Consider the following 19,264-nt stretch of genomic DNA (forward strand, 5'->3'; position numbering starts at 1 on the left):
GAGGACTCGAGAGATCCATGCAGGGGAAAGGCAGGATCCTGCTGAATTGATTGATGGTGGTCCCATCATCCCGGGGTCACCACAAACTGAGATATGGGCAAAAATGCACCCAAAAGAACAAAGCCCGCAAGATATTATGGGGGCCAATTTCATGAGGGTAGAGCTGCGTGAAGTTTCCAGTGTGTTTTGTATTGTTTGCAGCAGCCTCTCCCCACGTCCTTTGTTTCCTGGGGGTACCCGGTCCCCACCCAGCCACTCGTGTACAGTTTACTCGATGGAGGGCAGCTCGAGGAGCCCACCCCTGGCTGCCCTCACCAGCTCCCCGGACCGGCAGCATTCCCGCGTGGTGCTGCGGGAGCCGGCAGCTTCAGGCCTGTCTGTCTGCTCCTGCGGGCCAACGTGCACATCTGGCTGGCTTTCCTGCACCCCACAGGTGCAAGTAAGGCAGACCACACTGGGAGTGGGGGGATGCAGTGTCACTCCCCCATTCCTTATTTATGGTTTCAGGCCCAGGGATGGGGTCTTCGGCCACCTCTTCCTTACTTTGGGGAATGCGACGGCGCTCCCTCGCACAGGAGTCCTCATGGGGAGCACGATGGTGACAGCACCATACAAAGCTTTGAATAAGCGCAAAGGTCCCCAGGTAAAATGAAGAAATGAGGAGGGGTCCCACGCACGTCCTCTTCCCCTCAGTAGCCAGCAGCTTGTTTGTACCATCCCCCTGGCCCTGACCCACCCCTGAGGAATTTCAAAGGCCAGGCAGTGGAGCTCCACACACTCCGAGGAAAATAAATGGTTGCCAAACTTTAAGATGCCATAACTCGGGCCCTGTTAGGCCAATTAGGACACTCCTGGGCTCATTTTACTCCTGTGGTGATCTCTTGCCATCATGGGCAGTTGAAGCAACCCTTCTCACCGGCAAAGCAGTGCAGTTCTAAAAGAGCTGGTCTTCCTGTGTTGTATGGCGTTTTAGGATCTGAGCGAAATTTCCCGATTCATGCCCTTATATAGGTACGACTCACATTGCCCTTATATAGGCATAGAAATTATAACCTTATTTAGACATAGCCCATGCAGTCCAAATACAGGCATGGCTACTTCCACCCGTTACATAAAACCACAACGATTTCTTGGAAAAATCGTCTTAAGCAGTCAGGGACATCCCCTTGCTTGAATATTGATTTGTCCAAGAACTCATGAAGTTTTTTAAAAAACTATCATTCCCTTGGGGGTTCTTTGATGATGTTATTATGCCTGACTTTACGTCAAACTAGGCACCTTCGAGGTATAAATATGCTTACACTTGCTCTAGCAAACACACGGTGGTTCGGAGCAGCTTGACTATCTACTTGCCCGACGCAGCTCGCTACAGCAAGTGCCGAAGGAAGCCGACCCTCCAGCTGACGCACTGATCGAGAAGCTGTCCTTTCTCCTGCTGAGAATCCAGCTCCAGTGTTTCCAAGCTCCCCTCGTGGGGTGTTGGGAAATTGAGTCCCGAGACAGAGATACCAGACCTCCTTTATTCTAAAACCAAGGTACGGAGCTGATAAGACCCTAAGAGACATCTTGGATAGATTCTTGGCAAAGAAACTAAACCAATGCTACACCACACTTACTTCTTCCCTCGTACTAGACTTAGGTTAGGTACATTGGGGTAGGCGTATTTGAGAAGCACCAGTTGAGTACTTTTAGCCTTTGTTATTTATGTATGTATTTATCTATGGTTTAGAAACCATACAATGCTTTTACAGTATTAGTTTATAATACTCTTCTCGCTGTACGCATTATACTTTGCAGCCTGTCTTACGATTGTAGCAGTTCACTTTACTTGCATGAGAAAGAAGATTGTTAAATAAATCCTTTTATTGAAAACACCCTTCTCTCTTTTCTCTGCACCTCTGATGAAACGAAGCATGCACGATTGACTGAGTAAAATATCTATCTATTGTTTCCACGACTCTGAAGATACGTTTATTCTTGACCCTGCCCACCTTTGGGGGAGTCTCCCACAAGACCCTTGTGGACCCTGGTACTGACCCAGTGGTCCGCCTCTTCAGCAAGCTTTCTAGGGTTAGTCAACTTGCTATCAATAAGGTGCTGGTGTAGCTCTGGAAAACAATTAGCAGACAAGTGCTCCCTTGCAATCTAATCATAGAGAGCTTGAAAATTATCCACATTGCTACCCCTCACCCAACCATCCATAGCTCTGCAAAAGAAAGACACATATTCTATCCAAGTTGTTCTCTCCAGCTTCTTACAATTCCTGAACCTCTGTCTATTGAGTTTTGGAGTTAACCCATACCTTGTCATCAGTGCTTCTTTCATGTGGGCATAAGACGTCCTATGATAACTGGGCAAGTCTAACAAAGTATCCCTACCTTCAGTTAAAAAGCAGCCCCACAACCCAGCTCCCCAATCCTTCTCAGGGACCCGGTGGGCCAACATTGCTATCTCATAGGCTGAAAACCACTGCCCAATATCTTCACTTTTGTGGAAATCTTTGATGACATCCTTGGGAATATGTACCGTGCCTTCTGAAGGCACAGATGGTGCGCTGCCACCAGAGGGATTGATTTTAAGCCCTTGGCCTTGATTTCTAACTCCCTCAACATCCTCTCATGTTCCATTGTCATTCTCTCTCTTTCCAAAGACAACCTATTATTCTCTGTTTCCCTCTGACTCTCCATCTTAAGCTTAGCCAACTCCAGCTTCAGTGCCCTATTTCTCTCCCTGTCTTCCAACTGTCTGGGGGACAGGTCTTTGGAAGAGATACTGCTGCCAGGTGGAGAGAGTCCCCATCCCCTAGCTGAAAACACTGGCCTCTCAATGGGCCCATCTGCATCCACAGCTGGCTCCACCACAAGATCAGGGGCATTTCTTGCTTCTACCCAGGCCCTCAGCACCTTTTAGTAGTCATCTTTTTTAGAAACGCCTGGTGTAGCAACTTTCAATTTCCTACACAGATGTTTAAGCTGTTTCACAGTGTAGGTATCCAACCTCTCTTCCTCAAATTCAAGATCCATAGATGCAACAGATGCTGGTTTACTCATGGTAGTAAAAATTGGGAGTTTTCAGGAAAAACTAACAGTCCAAGGAAAAAGATTCTAAAAAAAAAGTATGTGGATGCGTTTGATCTGCACTTACTAGTAGTGTACACCAATCACTGTATATGAAACACAAATGCAAAGTCCAAATCCTCACCGCTGACCACCAATGTTAAATCTGGGGGTCTCTAGTTGGCAATGGTATTCACATTCACCTTTGTCCAAATAGAGTCCCTTTCTTCTTATTCAGGATAAGGGGATTACACTCCTTAATAACCCCCTGCTCACCCCCTAGGTAGCTTGGCACGAGCAGACAGACTTATCTCAGAGGCAGTTTGTTAAGCATTTGTGAATATACACAGTAATACAGTGTAAATAATACAGATGGACGCAACACAGGTTTTATAAAAATAAGTATTATTTCTATAGACTTAACACAAGACCACAAACAGCAAAAATCCACAATACTACACTTAAGATTGCTTAAAGATGATAAAACGTTGCTAAGTTCAAGTTGATGATAAATGCGACAAGATGATGCGTTGGGCCTTAATGCTTGCGCACAGTAGGGGATGCGTCATGATCCTTACGGGTGCGGAGGTGATGCGTGGATTCTCGGCCTGCGGGCCCGTTGCGGTGCGCAAGATGGCACCTTGATGCGATGATCCGGTTGCGATGCGAGAAGATGGCGCCCTGGACGCGGCGATGCCAAGACGGTGCTTAGACGCCCTGGCAGCCTTACGATGACTCTGTACTTCGGAGCCACGACAGGCCCTGTGATACGCTTCTCCGGTGATGCGATGGCGACTCTCTCGATGGCGTCACGCTTCTCCAGTGATGCGACAGCAGACCGCTTCGATGAACGTGCGCTTCCAGGGAGATGCGGCGAAGTCTCGCTTCTCCGGCGATGCGACGATTTCAGCTGTGGTGGGGGCACTCTTTTTCTCGATGCGTCGCGCTCCCAGCAACACGCAAGTGTCGGGTGTTGAGAATTCCCAGCAAGGAAATTCAGAGGGGAGCTGGAGATTAACCGCCAGATTCATCAAGCGAAATGCGCTCGCAAAAGGGCCAGATTCTGAGAATCTGGCCCTTTGCGAGTGCAATTTTTGCATTTGGGATTCATCATCCCAAATGCAAAAATCGCTAATAAAGAATTCGCTAATATGCGAGGATTAGCATTTAAGGAATCTCTATTAGAGATTCCTTAAATGCTATTCATGAAACATTTAAAAATTGCGAATTCGCAATTTGGCCGCTATTTACCACAAAGTCAAACCTCGTGGTAAATAGTGAAAACTTAGAAAAATGCATTTTAATGCATTTTTCTAAGTTGCATGTTACACACACAAATGTCCTTTGGACATGTGTGTGCACAACATCAGTGTGAATTCACATTTCAGGGGTGCTACAGGGTGTCCTTTGGACACCCCTGCAACCTTGAAATCGCATCCTTATTTGCGATTAGCAAATTGCTAATCGCAAATAAGGAATAACTCCCCATGCATTCCTATGGGCCTGTAGGCCCATAGGAATGCATGGGGAGGTTTTCCTTATTTGCGATTAGCAATTTGCTAATCGCAAATAAGGAACATGTAGGAATCGCAATATTTTTTTGCAATTCCTACATGAATCCCGTTTTGCAAGTCCTTAATAGCGATTCCTTATGAATCGCTATTAAAGACTCGCAAAACGGGTCTTTGATGAATCTGGCAGTAAGTCTTTTGTCCCTAAAACTTCAGCAGGAGGCAAGCACAGTTCAAGCCCTCGGAGAATATTCTGTAGAGGAAAGTCCTTAAAAAGTTCCTTCTCCTTTCCTTGGCAATGAAGAAACCACTGCAGGCCAACCCAGCAAACAGCACACTGGCAGAGGGGCAGTAAAACTCCTGCAGCTTCCTTGGTTCTTCTCCTTGGCAAAAGGTTTCTTGTTCCAGAAGTGATCTAATTTCTTGGGATCAGGGTCCCAATATTTATACCTCAAAATCCGTTGTTCTCTGAAGGCAGAGAGGCCTCTGCCTAGTCCAAACCAGTTCCTGAGCACTTTGTTTACGTGACTCTTCTTCCGTTCACTGTGCAGGGCAAGCAGAGACATCAGCCGCCCCACAGGAGGTGGAGCCCGTACAGGGGTGGGAAGGCACAGCTCTGGAGCACTTTGTTAACAAGATTCCTTCTCTCCTTTCACTGTGCAGGGCAGAGACATCAGACAAGCCACAGGAGGTGGAGCCAGTATTGTAGAGGGAAGGCCCAGCCCTATTCAGGTCCCAGGTGCAACTCCTTCCTCCCATCTAGATGCAGATCACTCTATTCACCACTGGGCTGCCCCAGCCTGTCTCCTGGAATCCCCAGCCCTGTCACTCCCAAACCCAGACAAGGAATACACAACCTAGCAGAGGCAGGCCTGGACAGTTAGGCAAGAAAATACCTACTTTCTAAAAGTGGTATTTTCAAACACAGGATATTAAAACCAACTTTACTAAAATATGTATTTTAATATTCTGAGTTCAGGCATACTAAATTCAAATTTCTACCATGTTCCTAGAATCAGTTTGGTTTATAAGAATGTAATAATCTAACTGCCCATTCTAGCCTATGGAGAAGAGATAGCCTTCAATAGTGAAAAACGAAAATGGCTGTAATTCACTATTAGGACATGCTACACACATCAGAGCATATACTTGGAATGCACCCTGCCCTTTGGCCTACCATAGGGGTGTTTTATGTGAAGCAAAGGGAAGGTTTAGGGACTGGCAAGTGGGTGCACTTGGCCAAGTCGACATGGCAGTGCTAGACTGCACATAGGCCTTTAAATGGCAGGCCTGAGACACACATTACAAGCTGCTTCTGTGGGTGACACAACCAGTGCTGCAAGCCCACCAGCAGCATTTGATTTACAAGCCCTGGGCACACATGGTGCACTGTACTAGGGGCTGACCGGTAAATCAAATAACCCAATCATGGAATCACCAATTAGTACATAAATTAAACATAGGGAGCACTTGCACTGTGGCACTGATTAGCAGTGGCACGGTGCCCAAAGCATAAAGCTAGCAAAACATATAAAAACGGAGGAGGCAATCTGTCAAAATGGAAGGGAGACTCACGTCAATGATGCCAGGTCTAACACGTGGCCAGAGAGGTGGCAATTGGAGGGACAAGGTACAGTTTTGGAAAAGAACACAGGCCCTGGGAACCAAATTGGCAGGGACCCAGAGCACATCCAGTCAAAGTGCATCAGTAGTCTGGCAAAAAAGGAGAGGTTACTGCAACAGAAGCCCCCCTTCCTACAGTACTTGCTAGCCTTGAGTGTCTCTACTCTTCTATTGATTTCTTTTCTGAGGGACAATGCCATTGTTTTTCCACAGTCAGTGACCGGTTTATTTCAGATGTTATACTCTTTTGAGGACAGAGACTTTTTTTATTCTGGAAGCTGCTTTAAGGTTCCATTAGACAGGGTTTTCCTATCTGCCCATGTACTCTCAACACTTTTTTTGGTGTATACAGTATCTTAGTGCTGATTCTCAGTTGCTCGTCTACTGTTTCTGTTTAATTCATATTAGTACGTTCTTTTTGTCCTGGCCGATATGGAGCAGAGGTATTACAGTATTGCATGCATAACTTAGAAGCCAGAGGGGAGCCTCTTGCTTCTAAAGAAAGTGAAACCGTTTCCTCCAGAAGGTGACTTGCTGTTCAAGCCCCTTATGTTCCCATTTGAAAGGAGGTAGTGCCCTGCTCCAAGGCCTCCCAGGCTACGTATTGGCACCTCTTTAAGGCATCCAACACGCTTCAGTACATCTCATCCAGGGCCCAATGTAACGTGATCACATAACCACCCCATCCAAATGGAACTACATTGGCTGCCCCATGTTTTCCAGTGGAGGATAGGCGGCCTCCGGTTGGTGGCTGCTCATGAGCAGGCCACAAGGTTGTGGGAGCAAAGCTCCTGGTGTTAGACTCAGGGCAAAGGGGGATCCGGTTTAGAACATAAGGGTCACCCACAGCGGCACAGGGTGGCTGGGTGCAGGGTGCCATTTTGGCGTTGGGTGCCCTGTTGTTTTCTATGGGAGTTGCCGATTTTGGCTGCAAGCTCAGTCCAGGCGGGCTTCCAGGAGGAACCACCAGCTGGGCAGGTAAGTTGGAGGGCTCAGGGAAGTAGGTGCACCTGGGGTTCTCTTCTCCCGGGCGCATGGCGGCTGAATGCAGGGGTGTCTTTTGATGTTGGATTTCACCTTATTGGGCCACTGCGGGTTGGGGAGTGGTCTCCGTGTAGAGGCTGCAGTTGATGTCGGAGAGTCCTGGAGGAGTCAACCCATGGTGGACTCGGATTCTGGAGTACTTGGGACCTCACTGGGACCGGTGGGCCACCCGGATTTGGGCAGTAGGTGTTTGGTACAGTGGTGGTTCCAGGCGTCTGGTTTCTTTGTCCTCAGCAAACTCAGAGTCTGACTTGGGAGTTTCTTTTGAACAACAGAGCTGCTCAGGCGATCGGTCTTTGTTGAAGGCAGTCAGTCCTCCCAGGGGTTCTGGAGGTCGCTGGCTGCAGGACAAGGTGACTTTTGGCACGGGATCTCTGGAAACTGCAGACGGGTCAGTAGGTCTGGAGCCAAGTCAGTTCTTTTATGCAGTCTACTCTGCTGGGCATCGTCTTTTATCCTTCTTCTTTGTAGGTTGCAAGAATCTTTCTTCTTGGTTCAGGGCTGCCCCCTAAATACTGTATTTAGGGGGTATTTTAGGGGTTTCGAGGTCAGTAGCCAATGTCAAGTCAAGTCAAGTCATAAAATTTATATAGCGCACTACATACCCAGAGGGTTTCAAGGCGCTTGGGGAGGGGAGGGGGGTTATTTGTCAAATATCCACGTTTTAAGTTGTTTTCTGAATGCTAGGTGATTCTGGGTGAGGCGAAGGTAAGCGGGGAGTGAGTTCCATGTTTTGGCAGCCAGGTATGAGAAGGATCTGCCTCCCATGGTGGTTTTGTTGATGCGAGGGACAGTGGCGAATGCTTGGCTGGAAGATCGAAGTTGGCGGGAGGGGGTGTAGAAGGACAGTCGAGAGTTGAGGCAATCTGGTCCGATGTCGTAGAGTGATTTGTGTGCGTGGGTAAGCAGTCGGAAATTGATCCTCTTATTGACGGGTAGCCAGTGGAGGTCTTTAAGGTGACCAGAGATGTGTTCGTTGCGTGGGATGTCTAATATGAGCCTGGCTGAGGCGTTTTGGATTCGTTGTAGTTTCTTCTGTAGTTTGGCGGTGGTACCTGCGTAGAGGGTGTTTCCGTAGTCCAGTCGGCTCGTGACCAGAGCATGGGTGACTGTTTTCCTTGTTTCGGTGGGGATCCAGCAAAATGTTTTTCTGAGCATGCGAAGGATGTTGAAGCAGGATGAGGATACGGCGCTGACTTGTCTGTTCATTGAAAGTGAAGAGTCCAGGATGACGCCAAGGTTCCGTGCGTGGTCTGTCGGGATGGGTGCTTTTCCGAGGGCTTCCGGCCACCAGGAGTCGTCCCAAGCAGAGGGGGATTTACCTAAGATGAGGACTTCTGTTTTGTCTGAGTTCAGTTTCAGACGGCTTTGTTTCATCCATTCGGCGACTTCTTTCATTCCTTCGTGTAGGTTAGTTTTGGCGGTGCTGGGGTCCTTGGTGAGAGAAAGGATCAGTTGAGTGTCATCCGCGTAAGAGATGATGTTGAGGTTGTGTTGGCGGGCGATGGTCGCGAGGGGGCTCATGTATACGTTGAAGAGGGTGGGGCTGAGTGAGGATCCTTGTGGTACACCGCAGATGATTTCAGAGGCCTCGGACTTGAATGATGGGAGGCGGACTCTCTGGGTTCTTCCGGAGAGGAACGAGGTGATCCATTCCAGTGCCTTTCCTTGGATTCCAATGTTTTTGAGGCGCTGTAAAAGGGTGCTGTGGCAGACTGTGTCGAAGGCTGCAGAGAGGTCGAGGAGGATGAGGGCGACTGTGTCTCCATTGTCCAGTAGAGTTCGAATGTCGTCTGTTGCTGCGATGAGGGCGGTCTCAGTGCTGTGTTTGGCTCGGAATCCAGATTGTGAGGAGTCGAGGGATTTGTTGGCTTCGAGGAAGGCGGCGAGCTGGTTGTTGACAGCTTTCTCGATGACTTTGGCCGGGAATGGAAGAAGTGAGATGGGGCGGTAGTTTTTGAGTTCGGTGGGGTCTGCTGTTGGTTTTTTCAGAAGAGCGGTGAGTTCAGCGTGTTTCCAGTCTTCTGGGAAGGTAGCGGAGTTGAAGGAGCAGTTGATGACGTCTCGGAGGTGCGGAGCTATGACGGAGTCTGCTTTGTTGAAGATGTGGTGAGGGCAAGGGTCTGTGGGGGATCCAGAGTGGATGGAATTCATCAGGCGGATGGTGTCCTCAGTGGTGATTGGGTTCCAGGCGTTGAGGGTGTTAACGGGGGGAAGATAGTCAGCTGATGGTAGGGTGGGTTGGCTTCCGGGTTGGTTGTCAAAGCTGTTGTGGATGTCAGCAATCTTGTTGTGGAAAAAAGAGGCTAGGGAGTCGCAGAGAGTTTGAGAGGGGGTGATGTCGTTGGAGTTGGCCGAGGGGTTGGAAAATTCCTTGACGATGTTGAAAAGTTCCTTGCTGTTGTGGGCGTTGTTGTCGAGTCGATCCTTGAATGCTGTTTTTTTGGCTTTTCGGATCAGTTGGTGGTGAGTACGGATGGCGTTTTTGAAGGCGTCCTTGTTGCTGGTGGATGAGTCTTTTTTCCAGGCCTTTTCAAGGGAGCGGCATAGTTTCTTGGATTTCTTGAGGTCCTCGTTGAACCATGAGGCCTTCTTGATTTTGTGTAGGCGTTTTTTCAGTGGTGCTAAGGTGTCTGCGGTGTTGGATAACCAAAGGGTGAGGTTGGAGGCGGCTTCGTTGGCGTCAGAAGAGAGGGCTGGGGAGGTTTGAAGGAGCGATGAGGAGATCTGTTCCGTGGTGATTTTGTTCCAGTTTCTTTGTAGAGTTGGTTGGAGGTGGATGATGGGTTTCGGCTTGTTGTAGGTGAAGTGGACGCAGCTGTGGTCAGTCCAGAGGAGCTCCGTAGTGTGGTTGAAAGAGACATGGTTGCTAGAGGTGAAGATGGGGTCGAGTGTGTGACCTGCGATGTGGGTGGGGGAAGTGACCAGTTGTTTAAGTCCGAGGTTGGCGAGGTTGTCTAAGAGGGTGGCGGTGTTGCGGTCGTTGATCTTCTCAAGGTGGAAGTTGAGGTCTCCCAGGAGGATGTAGTCTTTGGAGGGGAGCGCGTGTGGGGTGATGAAGTCCGTGATGTCTTCACTGAATTTTGCGCGGGGTCCTGGTGGTCTGTAGAGGAGGGTGCCTCTGAGAGTGGTCTTGGGGTCGATGTGGATCTGGAAGTGAAGGTGTTCGGAGTTGGCGAGGTTGGCGTCAGAGCTGGTTGAGATGCGGATTGATTTCTTGTGGACGATAGCGATTCCTCCTCCTGTTTGGTCGGTGCGGTCTTTGCGTGTAATCTTATAGTCGTCAGGGATAGCGATGGCGATGTCAGGAGCGGAGGAGGCGTTCATCCATGTTTCCGTTAGGAAGGCGACGTCTGGAGAGATGGTGTCTAGTAGGTTCCAAAGGTCAATGGCGTGCCTGTGGACCGAGCGGGTGTTGAGAAGGATGCATTCTAGGTGGTTGGGGTCGGGAATCTGTGGTGTGGTCGGAGCGGAGATGTTGACGGTGCCGCTGAATTTGCAGGAGTAGCAAGAGAAAGGTCCATGGGTGTGGCCAGGGGCGGCTTGGACGCAGTTGGGGGCGCGGCCGGGGTTAAGGGCTAGGAGGGTGGCTGCATCGTAGGTAATGCGGGGGTGGGCAGAGCGAGGGGCAGGGGGTCTGGCGCTGGGCGCGGTCCAGGCGCGGACGGGCGTAGACGGGCTTACCTTTGGCGCACCTTCGGCGTGGCCGAAGCGCGTGGACGCTGCGCGTGGAGGCATTGGCCATAAATGGATGGTGGAGGGGGCGGAGCGTGGGAGGGTCAGCAGCTGGGAGGCGGTAGCGGGGAGGAGGGGCAGGGAAAACAACAACAGCAAACAAGATGGAGGTGAGGGGAGGCGAGGCAGGGGCAGTAGGTCGCCTGGGACAGCTAAAATCAATATTAAAATATACGATGCTGCCAGGTGGCCAAATATAGCTAAATGCAGTGCAGGCGGGCGGCGCTACAAACACAAGCAATGCAGGGCGGGCGGCGCTATAATCACATGCGCTCTGAGCAATGATAGTTTTTAAAACACAGCGCAAATTGGTTACATGCAGTCGATCCCAATGATTAACACAATGCAGGCGATACCGTGACAAAATTAGCGGTGTGAAGATCCCCAGTAAGACAGCAGCAGTGCTGGGAGAGGAGCAAGGGAGCAACCGGTCAGGAGCGAGTCCGGGCGGTCCAATGGGCAACTGACCTTAGGATGACAGTACTCTTGGTGTGCATCATCTTCAAAATCAGCTGCAGATAAGCTCACTATCTCTGGTGGTTCTCGGCACATCCGCATCCAGGACACCATCAGACTGCAGACTAGGAAGTGTAAAAAAATAAGACCATGGGCCTTTTCCATCCATGCTCTCATAATCTGGAACAAAATCCCTGTTCCATCGGTCTGCTCCACACTTCTTTAATTTAAGGAAGAGTTGAAGACACACCTCTTTAAAGAACACTACAACATAATTTACTAACCGTCCACGAACCAGCTATTTTCCTTTCTGTCATTGACATTGTTTGTCCTTTATACTGTACAGAACACCGCTGCCTTTTGGCATGCTTTGCTAGATAATAATACTATATAAATACATGCAATTGCTAAAGTTTCCTGTATTCAGTTTGAGGCCTGATTACATTTCCAATATTAGTAATGTTTAGGAAGAAGGCATCCATAGAATAAGCATTACAGAATGTAGGTAACTTGTGCTTGTAGAGAAAAAGTGTTCTCTGGCATTTGCTGTGCTGAAGACCATTACTCAGGACACCTTTCTGAGAAGATTTAGAACGTGCTGCTTCTCTGTCTAGGGAAAGTAAATATTGGAAAAGTGAATGGTTAATTTTCAGCTGAGACAGTCTTTCTGGTAGCAATAACATCTGCCAAATGAGAGGTGGAACTGAAGACACTCTGTTAAACCCCTCCGTTTGTTGTGTTTTGATTTAATAAAAGTAGTCCTTGGTGTTAAGACATCCATCATAAATTGGTGATTAAATCTGACATGAGCCCAAAATGTTTTTCTTCCCCCTTCTTACACAGTGGAGGAGGTGTTGATTTCCATAAACCTCAAAAGGGTTCTGCTGGTATAGGGTTCTTGCTCATGAGTGCAAAGTGGTGAAATTGTGTTTAAGGTAGTTGAGGGTAGGAAGAAAGCATAGTCGATGAGTCTAGACAGATCTGCTCTCATTACACTGTTCTCTACTTCAGATTCTTTTATTTAAGAAAGGTGACTGAGGTAGTCCCTCGAATTACCGCCCAATCTCTCTTCTAGGTGGGGCAGGAACATTTTTGGGAAAAAGTACAATGCAAGGCTGGGTGGACAATCAGAATATATTAGCAGAGGCCCAGGCCGGCTTTTGAGCACTGGTAGGAATGTTGATCAAGCAACTCGCCTGTACATGATCTCGTATAAGTATACAATTAAAAGGAAATCTTCACTATACTTAGTCTTCATTGATTCCAAGGCAGCTTTTGATCTTGTAGACCCGGAAACCTTATAGAGGTCTCTGGTAGTGCAAGGGTTTGAAATCACACTAGTGCAATAATTGCGCTTCATAAGAATAACAACCAGGGTCCGGTACGGACCAGGAGACGAGTGCACTGAAACCTTCCCTGTTGAAAAGGGTGTCCACTAGGGGTGCGTGTTAGCCCCTTAGTTATTCAATCTTTACCAAACTGATTTAAGGAAATATCTGCTTAAAGATCACATTGATGGTCCCATTATAGCACAGAAAAAGGTTCCATACTACTATTTGCTGATGATGCAGTCCTCTTGGCACAGACAGATAATGTAATCCATAGTTTACTATGGAAGTTTGCAGATTATTAGTAGGAGTATGGTGTTGAGACCGTCCGACAATCTTAAAAGGAAGACGTAGACATATTGGGAGCTCTTATAGCCTGTTAAGCAGTTCGAGTATCTGGGAATACTGTTCACTCAGAAACTACAATGGAAGAGTCACATGTTGAAGGCAACTACAAAACTACAATTTCTAAACCAGATTTCCGGGGCTTTTTAAAAAAGTAAACACCAGGCTGGTGCCATGAGTATCAGCACCATTCCCCAAATTTATAGACAGAATGCGGTAGCGGCGCTTTGGGGGTGTGGGTGAGAATTATTTTCTTAGATCCCTGTTGAGACTGAGCCCGACACTTCCCAGTTAGCACTTTATGTAGAATTCAGCCTCACACCGGTAGCAGAAGAAGCAGCTCTACAACCAGTATTATATTGGATTAAAGCTGTCTTGAACGCCATGGGGACAGTCTACTTCAAATCTTTGGAAAATGTTAATCATACTGGTGCTCACAATAGAAATACCTGGCTTTTCCATGTAATATGCATATTAGTACAATTGCAGTTAGGGTTCCTTTGGTCTGACTTGAGCAATGTCAGGCTGGTCATGGTAAAAATTGTTAAGGAGCGCTACTTTGAGATCAGGCAGGAGAGAAAACGTTCCCTGATTAGATCTGGAAGTTTAATTGGGCATTATTTTAGTAACGCACATGGTCCAGTCAGCATGTTATATTTATATTTGATTTATCATAAGCAAAAATACACACTTTATACTAAGTTTAGATTTGGCACCTTGCCGACAAGGGAATACTTAGTGCGATGTTCAAGGCTTCCAATAGGTGACGAAGATCACACTATTGTACTATATAAATCTTAGCACGTAAAAATGGGCTTGTACATCTTTTTAGAATTTATGAGATTAAATGTGTTCTACCGTTCTGCTTTAGAACAGACAAATGTATTTTCAACTCAGTTGCCTAATACCCATGGGTAGCTTGGCCACACATGAGGGGGCTGTAAGCCGCACCAGGAATCTGATTGGGTTCTAACAGGAATGCATATAGTTGTGGATGTCATGGTGCCTTTGTCCTTCATTATGATCTGTGCATTTGCATCCTGTGGAGATGTTGACTGGTAGTTTCTGTGCCAATGGACGCTGTTGTTTGTATTGTATAGCTCACGTGGCTGGTAGGAGATTGTCGTTTTATGTGACTTTAGGACTTTAGTGAGAGCATATCCGTTATTGTAAGGCAAAAGACTGTGGTGGATATCATGGTGCCTACGCTCTTTATTGTTATTATTGTTCATGCACTTTATGGGGATGTCAACTTGAAGCTACGGGTCCTATGGACGCTACTGTCTCTACTGTTTGTACTTTGTAGGCCACTGTGAATAATAGGAGTTTGTTTTATTTGATTGTATGTATTTATTGATCACTTTATTATTTATTACCGTACGGCAGAAAGCTGAAACAATAATCTTTGAAAACTTGATTCTCTTAAGCGCTTGCAAAACAGTGCACAACTTGTTCTTGTTGGGAGTCATGCAGATTCTGGACATTTGAGAAGCTGAAACTTTGCATTTTTTTGTTGCCCCGATTACATTTTCGACACGAGGCACACTTCGGTCATGCTGTTCTCCATCGGTTTCAGGTTTCATTGTTGGCTTTCTTCTCAGATTGTCTACTAGGTTTGGTTTATTGTTGCATAGATTTTCTAGATATGGATTTGTTAGAAACACTTTTAATTATTATAATTAACGCTAACAAGTAATTTATCCTTATCAGTGTTCTTACTGTTGGATACTCATTGCTTTTGATTCTCTTTTGTATTTTGAAGATTGTAAAATATGTACTTGTGAATTTAGTAATATGCTTCTGACTGTTCTATTTCCTCCTTATCTCTGTGGTGTTCTGATGTTTGGCATGGGTGCGGACGGTACTTTAATGAACTAGTCAGTGGTGCTAGTGCACCTCATCTCGTGACATTGTCTTACCATATTTTTAACTAATTTAATGTAATTTATAGATCCAGGCTTGAGTCTTATTTCCAGAGGATGAATCTGTGTTATTCATGTGAAAGGCAGTAAACAAAGAATGCTGTCTACATAAATGTTTTACCCAGATGAGGCTGTAGGCCAGCTTTTGTGTAAAACTGCATGCATCAAAGGGTTAAAAGTCAACCATATTTCAGTTCGTTTTTGTTTAACCTTTAACCCTACTTTTCTTTGTGGTCCTTGTTTTAAATAGGTTATACTTCCTTTCAAGTTAAATGATTAACGTGAAAACAAAATAGGATGCAGCTATAAAATGATAAGGAGGTACATACAGTAAGCCACAATTACATAGCTGGGCATTTGCAAAAATTTGGTGAGGGGGCGTGGATAGTACAGCACTGACTATTGTAATACAGTGTACAGTGTAAGACATGAAATCCATTAATGCATGTGATGTCTGCTTTTGTGGATTATTGGTAATTTGTCACATTATTGTCATATTGTAGCATACTTTCCCTACAATCTGTGAGAAATTATGGAGTAAACTGTTACTCTTAATAGGTGATGTTTTTGTTGTTGTTTTTTTTTAATAGGTGATGTGTCACCAGGTGCCAGATTGCACAGCAGAGATCGCACAACTCCCAGTGCCTTTAATCCTGAGATTATGGATCCAACGGAATTGCGACCTTTTTCCAAACCTGAATTTGCCCTCTCAGAGGCCATGAGGTTTTTAGCAGATGAAGACTGGTAAGTTGTATTCAAGCTAAAGAAAACAGCCCTTTTCAATTTACCTTTGTTATTATCCATATACTTATCCCCCCCAAAAAAATGAGTATTGCAAAGTTTACTGTGAAAATAAAGAGGAAGCGGTACAGAGTCCAAGAAGATTAGCATAAAAACCACAATAAATGTTCTTGGCAATCAACAATTTAATGTGAAATGGAAACATGGTGCAATGTTTGCATTCCTTTAAAATGCCACTTTACTGTATTTCTACGGAGCAGTATATTTCCACACAGTTATTTTTAAAATGATTGGTTACTGATTGGTCTGGTCTAAACATCCAGCTATAGTTACTTCTTGGTAATGGATTATAAGCGATATAAGGGGTACGAAGAATAAAAAATTACAGAATGGCGGTAAAACTAATCTTGAATGAGATGTAAGAATTGTATATATTAGATTAATCAGAGCACTTTCAAAGATGTAATTTTCCTTTTTCCTGCATGGGGTCTACTAATATTCAGAAACATTGATCAGATCCTATGCAGTGAGATGGATTCTAGAAAAACAATTCTATGTTTGTTTTATAAAAAAAGATACTTAGCACGAGGGGGACGAGGCAGGGCTACCCGCTATCCCCTTTACTGTTTGCTCTGAGCATTGAGCCCCTTGCAATATATATACGGGAGAACCCCGGAATTACGGGGCTTCCCTTTGGAGGAGATGATCACAAACTTTCTCTTTTCGCGGATGATATCCTTCTATATCTAACTCAGCTGGCGACCTCTCTCCCAATGTTGCACTACGAATTGATTAGATTTGAGCGAGTAGCGGGCCTCAAAATTAATGTGGATAAATCCTTTATTTTGAACCTCACAATGTCGACACATGAAGTACAATTTTTGAAGAAATGCACTCCCTTCCAATGGGCAAAAGATTCTCTTCAATACCTGGGGGTTCAGTTGACTTCGAAAGTTGGGGGCCTATATATAGCTAATTTCCCGCCACTCCTCCGTCACCTTCAGGGTGACCGTAAGCGGTGGAAACCAATGTTCATTTCTTGGTTGGGCCGCATATACGCAATTAAAATAACAATACTCCCAAAGCTTCTATATCTTTTTCAAGCACTGCCTATACAATTAGACGGAGACCTCCTCCCCAAATTACGGACCGTAGTTACCCACTTCATCTGGCAGGGCGGAAGAGCACGCCTAATGTTTCATGTGCGAAGGAGACCGAGAGCAGAGGGGGGCGCAGGGTTGCCTGATTTCGGCCTCTACTACAAGGCCGCGCAACTCAGGATAGCGACGGAGTGATCCAAACGGGCATCGGAAAAACACTGGTTACATATGCACAGGGCCATTACAGGGAGGTCGACATGGGACCTACTTTGGAAACCTAAAAATTATAGGGCAGCCAACGCATATAAATTAGCAATCCCATACACACCCATGGGCTACGTTGCGCTATATAAATCGTCCCTCACTCACTCACTCATACACACCGTTTTGAGGGTCTGGGACTCTGTTTCTAGGGTAGCCGAGTGGACTACGTTCCCCTCACCGCATACACCAATGAACTTCAACCTGACCTTTCCACCAACTCTTAGCGAGGGGCACTTTGATGCCTGGAAAGAGGGGGGTTGCCTATTGTTACAAGACCTATTTCACAATTATGACATCCTTTGAGTCCTGTAAGAGAGAATTCCAACTGGGCCAGGAGGAACAATATCACTACCTCCAGCTTAAACACTGGGAGCTCACACCTCTGGTTCACGATGCTGCCACACAAGGGTAGACTAAATTTGAAATATTCGTACAAACAGCTACCTCTACGAAGGGGGGGATATCCGCTCTATATACACTTCTGCTGGCATCCATCAACTCACTGAGACCTAGATATACGGCCATATGGGAAGGGATAGCTCAGAGGGACATAACAGAGGGGGAATGGGCTGGGGTGTGGTCGAACATAGCTACATTCAACCACTCCTTGGAACTGCGGGAGGCACATATGAAAACCATGTCTGATTGTTACCTGTATCCAACCAAACTTAAAAGTATATTCCAAACACATCCGATATGTGCTGGAGAGGCTGGCTTCCTTGGCGGTTTCCAACACATCAGAAGGGATTGTCATGTGCTGCGTCCCTTCTGGGAGGAGATACTAGCCCATATCAAAACTATGCTGGATTATCCCATCCCAACCACTATTGAGGGAGTGCCCTTGGGCATCAGGGACCCGTCCTTGACACACCAAACCAAAGCGGACAAGACCATTCTTTGGTTATGCTTGCTTAGGGGCAGCTAAAATCACCGTTTCACCGGCTTGGAAGAAGACGGCAGACCCCACCCTTTCGATATGGCAAACCCGACTTTGGAGGATACTCTGTCTGGAGAGAGTGACTGATATCTTCAGAGATGACTATAATTTTTCTTAATATAAATGGAGTCCGCTAGTCACCTTTCTGACTTGGGCTGTCGCTGGCCGTGTGTCCGCCCTCCATTTGGGACATGCATCTCTTTAAATTTTAGCTCCCAGAACACCAACTTTATGCTGATGTCCCAGGGAGCAAACTCCAATAGCCCCCTAGGATAGATAGCCACTATCCGCCCTGAGAATGATATCTTCATTGTACCCATTTACTGGTCCAGTGCATGACACACCTGACACCACCACCATAATATTTTCTTTGTTACTAGGGGGAGGGAAGGGGTTTTCGGGTTTTTTAGGATTAAGGTCCCCTTCACGTTGGTAGGGATTAGTTTGCTAACTGTTGCAAGCCGAGAAGTGAATGGAATGCCTAAGCAAAGAATAAATGTCATACACTGTGTCCGTGTATTAAGGGAAACTGTGCATACACTGTTACACCTCAACTAGAGAACTGTACAGGACGTGTGAGCTAAACTCTAGTCACCTCCTCTAATTCGGGAAAGACAAATATTCTGTTACAGGGTGATGGATTAAGCATTGCTGTGTGTCACAAGAAAATAGTCGGTCGTTCCACGCTTGACACAGACCAAGTTCAGATTTGCAGATAGTAAGAGGAAAGTACTGGTTATGACATTATGACGGATCTCATGTCATTCTCTAACTACGAAATAGCCTCATGTAAGCAGTATCCGTAAATTGTTGGAAATTGTATTATCCTGCTTGACTATTGTTATTGTGCAAACAAAAAAATTCAATAAAAATACATTTGGAAAAAAAGACACTTGGGAATACTAAAAAAATTGTTAGCCATTTTTAAAGCAGAGTTCTCCCATATAGTTACGAGAGCCGACTCATTTCACGCTTGTTCACCAGGGAGCTTCTCTGAAACTTTTTTCCACATATGTCAGTTTCCCTGACAGAGATTTTTTCTTTTTTCAAGTTTATTTCGATGATTGCCCTTTTGGATTGTGTTTATGTTGCACCTTGTAAGTCTTCTCCTGAAGATTTTCATTTTATCCTCCGGTAGGTGTTTAAAGTGTATTGCTACTTCCATAAAAATTAATCAAAGGAACCGCAAGTTAGTGTTTAGG

At 46.1% G+C, this 19,264-nt stretch overlaps 1 protein-coding gene across 1 annotated transcript in view; it reads left to right on the plus strand.

Annotated features, from left to right (window-relative positions):
• TOGARAM1 (TOG array regulator of axonemal microtubules 1) overlaps nt 1–19,264 on the plus strand; it is a 778,500-nt gene that overhangs the window by 500,015 nt on the left and 259,221 nt on the right. The window contains exon 13 of the mRNA XM_078659754.1: nt 15,611–15,764. Within this exon, the coding sequence (XP_078515880.1) occupies nt 15,611–15,764 (154 nt within the window). The remainder of the gene's footprint in view (nt 1–15,610; nt 15,765–19,264) is intronic.

The sequence above is a fragment of the Lissotriton helveticus genome, chromosome 9 (assembly GCF_964261635.1).
Source record: "Lissotriton helveticus chromosome 9, aLisHel1.1, whole genome shotgun sequence".
Taxonomy (NCBI): Eukaryota; Metazoa; Chordata; class Amphibia; order Caudata; family Salamandridae; genus Lissotriton; species Lissotriton helveticus.